At 47.9% G+C, this 12,070-nt stretch overlaps 1 protein-coding gene across 1 annotated transcript in view; it reads left to right on the forward strand.

Annotated features, from left to right (window-relative positions):
* The window catches only part of gramd1c (GRAM domain containing 1c), a 125,970-nt gene that overhangs the window by 50,770 nt on the left and 63,130 nt on the right, over positions 1 to 12,070 (forward strand). Inside the window, exons 5-6 of the mRNA XM_070891420.1 lie at positions 493 to 636; positions 9,891 to 10,009. Coding sequence (XP_070747521.1) covers positions 493 to 636; positions 9,891 to 10,009 — 263 coding nt within the window. The remainder of the gene's footprint in view (positions 1 to 492; positions 637 to 9,890; positions 10,010 to 12,070) is intronic.

The following is a 12,070-nucleotide window of genomic DNA, read 5'->3' on the forward strand; positions in this document are numbered from 1 at the left end:
CCAACAGTCACTGGAAAAGTCTGTGTTGTTTGCCATTTGCTGCTTCCCATTTAAATAAGGGATTTTCCCATTGAGCCAGGGTCCAGTTAACATGGGAGCACTTTTACCAAGATCCCACCTCCGCTCAAAGTAAAGCAATGTTCCTGGCCATGGCACCAGTTTGCTTGAAGGTGGAGTTGGGAGGTCTGAGGTAAGCAGGGAAATGCATCACCTGCCTTGGAGAACAAGTTTTAGGGGAAAGTAGCCAACAGTGGGCTGCCTGGAGTAGTTGGAGGTAAATAAAATGAATAAGTAAGATTGTCATTATAATAGAAATATTACAAGTATTAAGTGCTATACTTAAAGGAAGTGTGCGCTATATGTAAGACTTTTAATATGGCTGTGGTATAAAATATAGTGTGGCACACTATATAAACTACTTTTTATACAATAGATTTAAAAAAACCTTTACATTGGATAATTCTTAAGTGAATTTAATGTGGTTCTTTGCAGCTGGAGAGAAGACCTCTTACAGTGACCTTCAGGGTAAACTTTACATTAACCGGGTATTCAACATGAATGCGGACAAGATGTTTGAGCTTCTGTTCACTGACTCTCAGTTTATACAGAAATTTGTTAATGCAAGAAAAATTACAGGTAACATCTGAAAATGACATTCTTCATTAAGTGAGGGTAGAAGTATAGTAGTGCTCTCTGAATCTGTTCTGTGCTAACAGACAGTGGCTACACTACCTACATTTATACTCAACTAACTTTGTCCTAACTTCAGTCTAGCAAATGTATCATTCCCTGTCTCACCATATACAAAGATTATCTGTTTGTATACCCTTTTTCCTCACATCTGAAACACAGATGAATAAGGCCAGCAGGCTATTATTAAATACATTGCAGCTTTAACAAACTACCACTTCACCTTGATAATGTTTTTACTGGTAAAAGTGCTTCAGTATTCTAGGAAACCTGCATAGCAGTATCACCTTAACAGAATCTCACCCATCTACGGTAGATTTCCATTATGCAAAAATGTAACCATGGCACTACTGGATGAATTTATACTGTCATGCAGTAGTACAAGACTTCAAACATATATATTCATCGCCCGTCTCCACCCTACCTCAACTTATCTGCTGCAGAAAACCTCATCCATGCTCTTATCAACTCTAGACTTGACTATTCCAACGCACTTCTCCCATGGGCTTCCCATGTTCTACCGTCCATAAACTTGAAGTCATCTAAAACTCTGTCGCCGTGTGCTAACTCGCACCAAGCCTTGCTCAACCATCTCCCCTGTGCTCGCTGACCTACATTGGTTCCCAGTTAAGCAACGCCTCCATTTTAACATTTTCATCCTCGTTTTCAAATCCTTCCATGGCCTCGCCCCTCTTTATCTCTGTAATCTCCTCCGGCACTATAATCCCCCTAGACCTCTGCGCTCTGCCTATTCTGCCTTTTGAACATCCACCATTTTAAATGCTCCACCATTGGTGTCATGTCTTCAGCTTCCTCGGTCCTGAGCTCTGGAATTCCCTGCCTAAACCTCTCCACCTCTCCATTTCTCTTTCCTCCTTTAAGACGCTCCTTGAAACCTACCTCTTTGATCAATCTTTTGGACATTTGTCCTAACATTTCCTTAAATGTTCATTATCAAATTTAATTTTTTGATAACATTCCTGCAAAGCGCCTTGGGATATTTTATTACATTAAAGATGCTATATAAATATAAGTTGTTTTAGAATCATAGACTGATACAACAGCAACAACTTGTATTTGTATAGTGCATTAATATAATAAAACATCCCAAAGCGCTTCACAGGAATATTATAAGACAAAAAAAAGTAAATTTGATACAGCAGATACAGCACAGAAGAAAGCCATTTGGCCCATCGTGCCTGTGCCGGCTCTTTGAAAGAGCTCTCCAATTAGTCCCATGCTCCTGCTCTTTCCCCATAGCCCGGCAAATTTTGCCCCTTCAAGTTTTTATCCAATTACATTTTGAAAATTAATATTGAATCTGCTTCCACCGCCCTTTCAGGCAGCGCATTCCAGATCACAACAACACGCTGCGTAAATAAAATCTCCTCATCTCCCCTCTGGTTCTTTTGCCAATTACCTTAAATCTGTGTCCTCTGGTTCCTGACCCTCCTGCCACTGGAAACAGTTTCTCCTTATTTACTCTAACAAAACTCTTCATAGTTTTGAACGCCTCCATTAAATCTCCTCTTAACCTTCTCTGCTCGAAGGAGAACAACCCCAGCTTCTCCAGTCTGTTCACAGAACTAAAGTCCCTCATCCCTGGAACCGTCTGGTAAATCTCCTCTGCACCCTCGACAAGGCCTTGACATCCTTCCTAAAGTGTGGTGCCCAGAATTGAACACAATACTCCAGCTTGAGGCCTAACCAGTGATTTATAAAGGTTTAGCATAACTGTCTGTCTTGCTTCTATGCTTCTGTTTATTAAGCCAAGGATCCTGTATGCTTTTTTAACAGCCTTATCAACTTGGCCTGCCACCTTCAAAGATTTATGTATGTAAACCCCAGGGGGCCGAAATTCAGGGTCCCGGGAAGCACCGCTACCGCGGGTTTTCGGCGGCCATTCTGCAAAATTGATTGGCCGCTGCGTTCCGGTCGATTGGCCGCCGCGTTCCGGTCGATTGGCCGCCACGTTCCGGTCGATTGGCCGCCACGTTCCGGTCGATTGGCCGCCACGTTCCGGTCGATTGGCCGCCGCGTTCCGGTCGATTGGCCGCCGCGTTCCGGTCGATTGGCCGCCGCGTTCCGGTCGATTGGCCGCCGCGTTCCGGTCGATTGGCCGCCTCGTTCCGGTCGATTGGCCGCCACGTTCCGGTCGATTGGCCGCCACGTTCCGGTCGATTGGCCGCCACGTTCCGGTCGATTGGCCGCTGCGTTCCGGTCGATTGCCGCCACGTTCCGGTCGATTGGCCGCCACGTTCCGGTCGATTGGCCGCTGCGTTCCGGTCGATTGCCGCCACGTTCCGGTCGATTGGCCGCCGCGTTCCGGTCGATTGGCCGCCACGTTCCGGTCGATTGGCCGCCACGTTCCGGTCGATTGGCCGCCACGTTCCGGTCGATTGGCCGCTGCATTCCGGTCGATTGGCCGCCACGTTCCGGTCGATTGGCCGCCACGTTCCGGTCGATTGGCCGCTGCGTTCCGGTCGATTGGCCGCCACGTTCCGGTCGATTGCCGCTGTGACGCCTATTCAGCGGGGGATGTTTTTCAGTGGTGAGGATTTCCGCCGCAACCCGCCGACTTCCGCCGTGATAAGGGGCTTGCGGCCATGGTGATGCCATCAGGGTGCGCACTGCTGCTACGTGGCCACATCGCTCATATTCAGGTATTAAAAAGTGAGGTTTATTTTGGACAGTGTCCCTGCCAGCTTTTTGGGCCGGTACACTTTGCCGTGCTACTCAACACCGCTGGAGGAGGAGAACGGAGGATTCCCGCGATCGGGGGTATTTTTGGCGCAAACTTTTGCTGGTGCTTTTGTGCATTTGGTTAACCTGACGAGTCGTGTTTATCACTTTTGGGAGCGTTTTCAGGACTTTTAGCTCTGACTGATTAGTGGAGGCCTGTAGGCCTCATTCTGTGCTCCAGAGGCCTGCACACAGAATGGGATCAGTGCTGGCAGGGAACGCCTTGTACACCTTGTCAGATGCAGGGCGGCACACAGGAGAAGGCGGCACCATCAGCAACGTGTAGCGAGACAGCGGGCAAGGGAGGCGGCAGCCATGGCTGCCCAACATCCAGAAGGGCCTGCCGATGGGTGCATACCTCCACGTAGAGAGGGTGGCCAAGAGGGAGATGGCGTCAGGAGGGTTGACCCCCGCAACACATACTGGGCCAGGAGCCTTGCCAGCAACAGCCTGCAAAGGCTCCCAAACATCAGGAGGAACAGGGAGAAGGCGATCATCCAGCTGCCATGGGAGGTGGCCAGCACAGACCTGGGGGAAGGAGGCCCTATCGTCAAATGGGGCTACAGACGTCAATTCTCCTTCCTGGAGCTCAGTGATGAGCAATGCTTGCGAAGGCTCAGATTTAGAAAGGACGTACTGAGGGAGCTCTGCAATGTCCTGCGCCAAGATCTAGAGCCTCACACAAGGCCCAGGACCGCATTGACCATTGAGACCAAGGTCACCATAGCTCTGAACTTTTATGCTACAGGGTCTTTCCAGTCTGTGACTGCAGACATCGGCAACATCTCACAGTTCTCTGACCATCGCTCCATCCGGCAGGTCACCTATGCACGGTATAGGAGAAATGTGGACTATATTTCCTTCCCGATGACCAGGGAGAAGCAGGTGGAGCGGTAGGTTGGATTTTCCCGGATTGCAGGGTTCCCCAGGGTGCAGGGGGCCATTGACTGCACACATGTTGGCCTGAGGGCACCACAACACCATCCCGAACTCTTCAATAGGAAGGGATTCCACTCCCTGAATGTGCAGCTGGAGTGTGACCATCAGGAAAGGATCCTGGAAGTTGATGCCAGGTATCCAGGCAGCAGCCATGATTCCTTCATCCTGTGCCAGACCAGTGTGCCCGCCCTCTTCACCGGACCAAATCAAGATTGTGGATGGCTGCTTGGCGACAAGGGATATCCCCTGTCCACTTGGCTGTGACTCCACTTCGGAACCCCCAGGATGCCTACAATGACGCTCATTCTGGCACCAGGTGCATCATCGAGCACTGCATCGGGATCCTCAAACAGAGGTTCCGTTGCCTGGACCGCTCTGGTGGTGCCTTGCAGTACTGTCCTGAACAGGTCTCCATATTCGTGGTAGTCTGCTGCATGCTGCACAACCTGGCCCTCATGAAGGGCCAACCACTGGAGGTCGAGCCAGCAGTATCACCTGATGAGGAGGAGGCGCAGGAGGAGGAGGATCACGTGACCACCCAGCCAGGAGGTGTCGTCGCCATTGTAACCCTGCAAGGCAGGTGCAGAGCGTCTGATTGCTGCTCGATTCACACAATCTCATCCACACAAGACCCTTCAGATACTATTTCCATGGCTATCCCAATGAGTGCCTTCACACAGAATTGCAACATCTGCCCAGATATATGTGCAAAAAATAAAAATTTATCAAATGATGCAAGTCAATGCAAAAACACAACAGAACAATAAACAGTACCATAAACTAATACAAAAACATCATTTTTTACCCTTGTGCATCTCCTTATAACACCTCTTACACGTGCCTATCCTAATGCTACACCTAAGTGTCCCGTGTGGCTGCATCATGGGTCTGGGAAGGCTGCTGTGGTTGTTGTGTCGGAGATACAGATGTCCTTGTCGGACTCCCTCGATCATCTTGGGCCTGGAAGGGCCGGGTGCAGACTGGTCAGCACACTTCTGGGAGGGTTCAGTTTGGCTTGGCTCGGGCGAGGCCATGCGTGGAAGCACTGGGGGAGTGCCAGGTCTGGTGCCAGGATCCTGAGGGAGCGCATCATCAGGATCCTGGTCCGAGGATCCTAAGTCACTCACTGGGGGTTGCGCATTACCATCACCATGAAGCTGAGGAAGATGAGGTCGGTGATCTGGTGCGACACAGGGAGGTCCCCCGTAGCCCATGGTGGACCCAGCTGTGAAGGCAACACTGAGGTGTTGGGTGGTATCGAGCTGAGACTGCATGAGAGCAGCCAGAGTCTCAAAGCCAGCAAACATGGCAGCAGTTTGACGCTCCGTGGCCTGGTACCCAGAGAGTATAAGAGTATTCTGAGCTTCCAGGGCCATGGCCATCCTCTCCAATCCAGCACCGATGTGCTAGTTCCTTCGCGCCTGTGCACTGGCAACTGCCACATCACCTGTAGGTTGCGGCATCACAGCTGGATCCGCACGATCACTCTGGGAGTCCACCATCGCCTACACACTGGCAATGATGGGCTCCATGGTGTGCGCAGAGCTGTAGACTATGCGGTAGGTGGACTCCTCCACACTCCTGACCACTTCCGACAGCCTCTCTCGCACCCTTGTCAGTGTCCCCAACATCTGTGAATGATTGGCCTTCACTCTTTTTTCGTATGCCATTACATCGATGACATCATCTGAGTCCTCCTCGGCAGAACTCCCGTGCCGAGTTGCCCCCCTCCCCCCCCCCCGGAGAGATGACACCTGAGGTTGTCTAGCCCTGTCGCCATGGTACAGCCCGCTAGTCCCTGGTGCAACACCCAGTGCAGACCCCTGTACTACTCATCTATATCAGACTGTGCACTCCCAGTATCTGAGTTGGCGCGTGTGAGTGGAAGCAATGATGCGTTGGTACCATCGGTGTCCTCCTCTTCCTCATCAGTTGCATCCCCAAATGATGGAGTGCTCTGGATGCTCTCAGCGGAGCTTGACCCCTCAATGTCCTCACTGCTGCGACTTGAGATGTCTGCGCCTATGACTGAACAGTGAGAACGGGAAATAAGCGAATGTTGAAGGAGAGGCTCGCAGATGCAAGGTCAGCAGTTGGTGGAAGAGGTACTCACTTTCATAAGACGGATGATATTTTGGAATCGTTTTCTGCACTGCGTGGGAGTCCTGTTATGAATGGAGGCGCCTGAGACCTCCCCTGCAATCTCCCTCCATGCATTGCTTAACACCTCACGAGTTGGACTCGCCACGTCGGGATACAGCAGTCTTGTCCTGCCCTCGACACCCTGCATGAGGGTCTCCAGCTTGGCAGCGGTAAAGTGGCTTGCCCTCCTTGCTCCTCTAGCACCAGCCATCCTGAAAGTAAACTCCTTCCCTCCTCAGGGCCTAGCTTCAAACCCTGACCTTTAAGAAGCCAGGGAGCAGCTGGCTCGTTCTCCATGGTGATCCCACTTCAATCTAGACAACCACACCACTGCAAAGTGGAGTTTGCAGCTGCTCGTCAACACAGTATAAAAATCCCCAATTAAAAAAAGATTTTGGATGAATTTCGATCGGGGGCCGGCTGAAATATTTTCGCCGGTAATGGCCCCAAAAGGTTGGGAGGTGCGCCAGCTTTCTTGCGGACATGAATTTCGGCACCCAGGTCTTTGTTTCTGCACCCTCTTTCAAAATGTACCATTTACTTTATATTGCGTGCAATATTCAGGAAATATTGGTTACCTGATCATTCACCTCACTGCAGTTTGAACAAATTGACTGCCGCATTTGCAGAACAACAACAATTCAGAGGTAGTTCATTTGGCTGTGAAATGCTTTGCAGTATTCTGAGGATATGACAGGTGTGATATAAATGTGTGTCTTTTGTTGGACAGCTTTCTTGTTCTTTTCGCTTCGTTGCTTTAAACGTCGAATTACACAGACACTCCGTTGTAGTAAATGGCAGGATCAGGTCTTTTATTTAGACATTCATGCTATACAAACCAAGTATGAAAATTACTGAGACACTTCACAAAGGCAGCTTTCTGCTTGTTGCGGTTTCCATGGCTGCTTGTGACACACACACCTTCCGAGTTACCACTGTCTAATGTGTGTTTCAAACAGTCTTCCCTCTCATCTTTATGCCAAAAAAGCCTTTGAACTCTGGTTTCCTTGCATAGTACATACAGATATTTAACACAGACATGTCATGAATTACTGTACACAAATCAGATAATTTCCTCGCATAGTAATCAGAAAGAGGAGTTTCTTTAATTCCATGCATAGATAGTATCAATGTTACATACAAATAATTCATCATCATCATCATCATAGGCATCCCTCGGAATCGAGGAAAACTTGCTTCCACTCTTAACATGAGTTCTTAGGTGGCTGTACAGTCCAATACGAGAACCACAGTTTCTGTCACAGGTGGGACAGATAGTCATTGAGGGAAAGGGTGGGCAGGGAACCTGGTTTGCCGCACGCTTCTTCCGCTGCCTGCGCTTGATTTCTGCATGCTATCGGCGACGATACTCGAGGTGCTCAGCATCCTCCCAGATGCACTTCCTCCACTTAGGGCGGTCTTTGGCCAGGGACTCCCAGGTGTCGGTGGGGATGTCGCACTTTATCAGGGAGGCTTTGAGGGTGTCCTTGTAACGTTTCCTCTGCCCGCCTTTGGCTCATTTGCCGTGGACGAGTTACGAGTAGAACGCTTGCTTTGGGAGTCTCTGTCTGGCATGTGAACTATGTGGCCTGCCCAGCAGAGCTGATCAAGTGTGGTCAATGCTTCAATGCTGGGGATGTTGGCCTGGACAAGGACGCTAATGTTTGTGCATCTGTCCTTCCAGGTGATTTGTAGGATCTTGCGAAGACATCGCTGGTGGTATTTCTCCAGTGACTTCAGGTGTCTACTGTACATAGTCCATGTCTCTGAGCCATACAGGAGGGTGGGTATTACTACAGCCCTGTAGACCATGAGCTTGATGACAGTTTTGAGGGCCTGGTCTTCAAACACTCTTTTCCTCAGGCGGCCGAAGGCTGCACTGGCGCATTGAAGGCGGTGTTGGATCTCGTCGTCAATGTTGACGAGAGGCTCCCGAGATAAGGGAAGTGGTCCACGATGTCCAGGGCCGCGCCATGGATCTTGATGACTAGGGGGAGGCAGTGCTGTGCGGCGAGGACAGGCTGATGGAGGACCTTTGTCTTACTGATGTTTAGCGTAAGGCCCATGCTTTCATACACCTCGGTAAATATGTTGACTATATCCTGGAGTTCAGCCTCTGTGTGTGCATAGATGCAGGCGTCGTCCGCGTACTGTAGCTTGATGACAGAGGTTGGGGTGGTCTTGGACCTGGCCTGGATACGGCGAAGGTTGAACAGCTTCCCACTGGTTCTATGGTTTAGTTCTCTCTCATCTGGATAGAGGAGAGCATGCCGGGAGATCTTAGAGATGCAGTGATGGTGACCAACTTTAAGAAAGGGGACAAGTCCGACTGCTATCAGCCACTGGGAAAGTCGTCGCTAGAGTCCTCCTCAACCGTCTTCTCCCCGTGGCCGAGGAGCTCTACCCAGAGTCGCACTGTGGATTTCGTCCCCTCCGGGGCACAACGGACAAGATTTTTGCAGCGCGACAGCTGCAGGAAAAATGCAGGGAACATGGCCTTCTTCGACCTTACAAAGGTATTTGACACCGTCAACCGCGAGGGACTATGGAGCGCCCTCCTCAATTTCGGATGCCCCTAAAAGTACGTCACTATACTCCACCTGCTCCACGACGACATGCAGGCCGTGATCCTTACCAACGGATCCATCACAGACCCAATCCACATGCGGACCGGGGTCAAGCAGGGCTGCGTCATCGCCCCAACCCTCTTCTCGATCTTCCTCGCTGCCGTACAAATAGTTAACATATAGATAAATGACTAGCTACTCATTTATCCTGAAGTCAAGTCTCACTGCCCTAAATCGACTCCCACCATGAAGTACTATAAACACACAGGTGATCAGATAGACACATTTGAATGGCTAACTGGTTCCATATTGTCGATCCGGTTTCGATCCAAACATCCTCTGTTTTAATCCAAACTTCAATCTTCAACTTTTAACTCTTTCGATATCTCCAGACTGCGCTGAAGCAAAGTGTTTCAGAAATGTGGCTTTCGCTCCCACGTCTCTCTCTCAATTATTTTGTCTATTCTGTTTGAGAGTTCGGTGCTCTTACTTTCTTTTTTCTTCTTGAAAACTACACATTGTAGATGGAGTTAGATGTGTTTATTCCTACATTATAGCAGTGGCTACACTTTATATTTTAAAAGTACTTCATTGGCTGCAAAGCCCTTTGGGGTGTCCTGAGGCTATATAAATGCAAGTTCTTCCTTTTATATGTGTTCCCCACAACAAGAAAAACTAAAGTGTTCTGGTCGATGTTCAAATTTTAATTTGAGATTTTTCAGTATTTGTAAAATTATATGAGTAGATTTTAAAAAATAAAATGGTAGCTCATTGACTTTTAATGTAAAAGAGAAACTTCTGTTTCTCTAGGTATTGTCAGTGGACCATGGAAGAAAGAAGCGAATGGTAACCAGTTAAGGACATTGAAGTATATAATTACCATCACAAATCCTCTGATTGGCAAGTTTTCAACAGCAACTGAAAAACAGGTATTTGCAGAGGCTACATTTACCTATAGAATTAAGTTTTGCATCAAGTATGTGTGTGTCTATCATGTTGAGTATCACGGATGCAAAATGTAAGTCACTTTTGCATTTGATTGTGTCGGAAAATTCATTTTAAAAGAACTAATTTGAATTTACCAGACAAGCAGAGAATTACCACTCGAGTCAGCAAATAGCTACCAATAAAATATTTAGCAAGGAGGAGAAAGAACCTACTCAAAAGACGTAAAATACCTTTAAAAATGCTTTCACCTGTTGAAGCTGATTTGTCAGTAACCGAGGAATGTGCAGGTGCAGTGTTGAGATTCCGGAGTTCCGGAATCCAGAATGTTCTGCAATCTAGACTCCGGACCAATCGGTGGCAGGGTCATTCGGAATCCATAAAATGTTCCGGAATCTGGACCCGATGACCCTGCTGACCTCGGGGCCTCGCCACCGCTGCCCTTACCTCGGGGCCTCCTCACTGGCCCCACCCGACGACCTCCTCCTCGGCAGGGCCGGACAGCCCGAACAACACTTCGGCGGGAATCCCCCAATCCTGCCCTCACCCTTTCTGATGTTCTGAAATCCGGAAATACCCGAACCTGGACTCAATTGTTTCTGGATTAATTATATCAGAAAACAAATTGAAAAACCCGGAATCCAGAATTGCCTCGGTCTCGAGGATTCTGGATTTTAGGCGCTGCACCTGTAGTATCAAAGATAAGGAAGGTCATTTTAACCTAACCGTCTGGTGGGAAACTGACGCCATCCGATTGGCCGCCCACTCAATGGAAAGTAAAACCAGGCGGGATGTAAAACAGGGGGTCAGTCCAATACCGTCAGTTTCCCTCCACGTGGGCTAGGTTAATATTAATCCCCAGATTTATAGCCTATCAAACATAGATTTAAGGTGTCAGCTGTGACTCAATGGCAGCATTTTCACCTCTGAGTCAGAAGTCCCATTCCAGAGGCTTGAGCACATAATCCAGGTCGACACTCCCATGCAGTACTGAGAGAGTGTTGCACTGTCAGAGGTGCCATCTTTCGGAGGAGACGTTAAACCTTCGTTCAAAGCAATTTATTCATGCTGTTACCCGTGAAAGAAACAGTAAAGCCAAATATTAAGATTTGAAATTGACAGAAAAACTTTTGGTCACAACTCATTAGGCATAAGTTAGTTTACTTGTTTTAATTTATGTATACAAGTCAGATAATGTAGATTTTTTTTTATATCATATTTGTAACTTGCTTTTTTAAGAAGATGTCAGTTTTATGACTATGACTGTCTGTTCTTGCTGGCTGTGTTGATCTTGCCTCAATTAAACCATCTGTTTGGTTTAGTAAATCAATTATTTAACTGTACCCAGGTAACTCCTGTGCTTGAATGAGTGAGAAAGAAAGACCTGTAGCAAATAAAGGCTGATGAACATGATTCATATTCCTTGTCTAGAAGGCCATGGGCCAAATATCATTCATCTCTATCAACGAAATTTAAACAAGTGCATTTTATTTCAAAATGAAAATGTTCATTGTTAAAGTTGACAAATCCCATAGATTCCAAAAAGAAGCATGATACCATATTGCAAATTCAGGCACACACTGAGGGCCCAAGTTTCAGGTGGAGTTGCTCCAATTTTCTTGGAGCAACTAGTTTAGTTTGGAGTATCTTAGAAATCGCAATTTTCGGCACTTAGTTTGCTCCAGTTCTAGTGAGTTAGTTTAGGTTCATTTTGGTTCAGGTATTTTTTTTCAAAAGGGGTTGTGTCCAGCACTTAGGCCTGTTTTGCAAGTTTCGGCAGCGAAAACTTACTCCAAACAAACTTAGAATGGAGTAAATGTCCACTTTTGTAAGTTCTGAAAAACCTTACCTAGAGTTAAGTTTAGTCACAGCCAGAGGCGAGGGGTGGGAAGCATTAAACACAAAGGATACATTAACATCACAACAGTGGGGAGGGTGAAAGGGAAGTTAGAGGATTTTCCCAAGCACTAAACACCTTCACAACAACATTAAAGAAGTCCTACCTTTATGTGAAGGGAAGGTGTTTTTGTCAACCTCTCTCCGTG

Source organism: Pristiophorus japonicus, chromosome 10 (assembly GCF_044704955.1).
Source record: "Pristiophorus japonicus isolate sPriJap1 chromosome 10, sPriJap1.hap1, whole genome shotgun sequence".
Taxonomy (NCBI): domain Eukaryota; kingdom Metazoa; phylum Chordata; class Chondrichthyes; family Pristiophoridae; genus Pristiophorus; species Pristiophorus japonicus.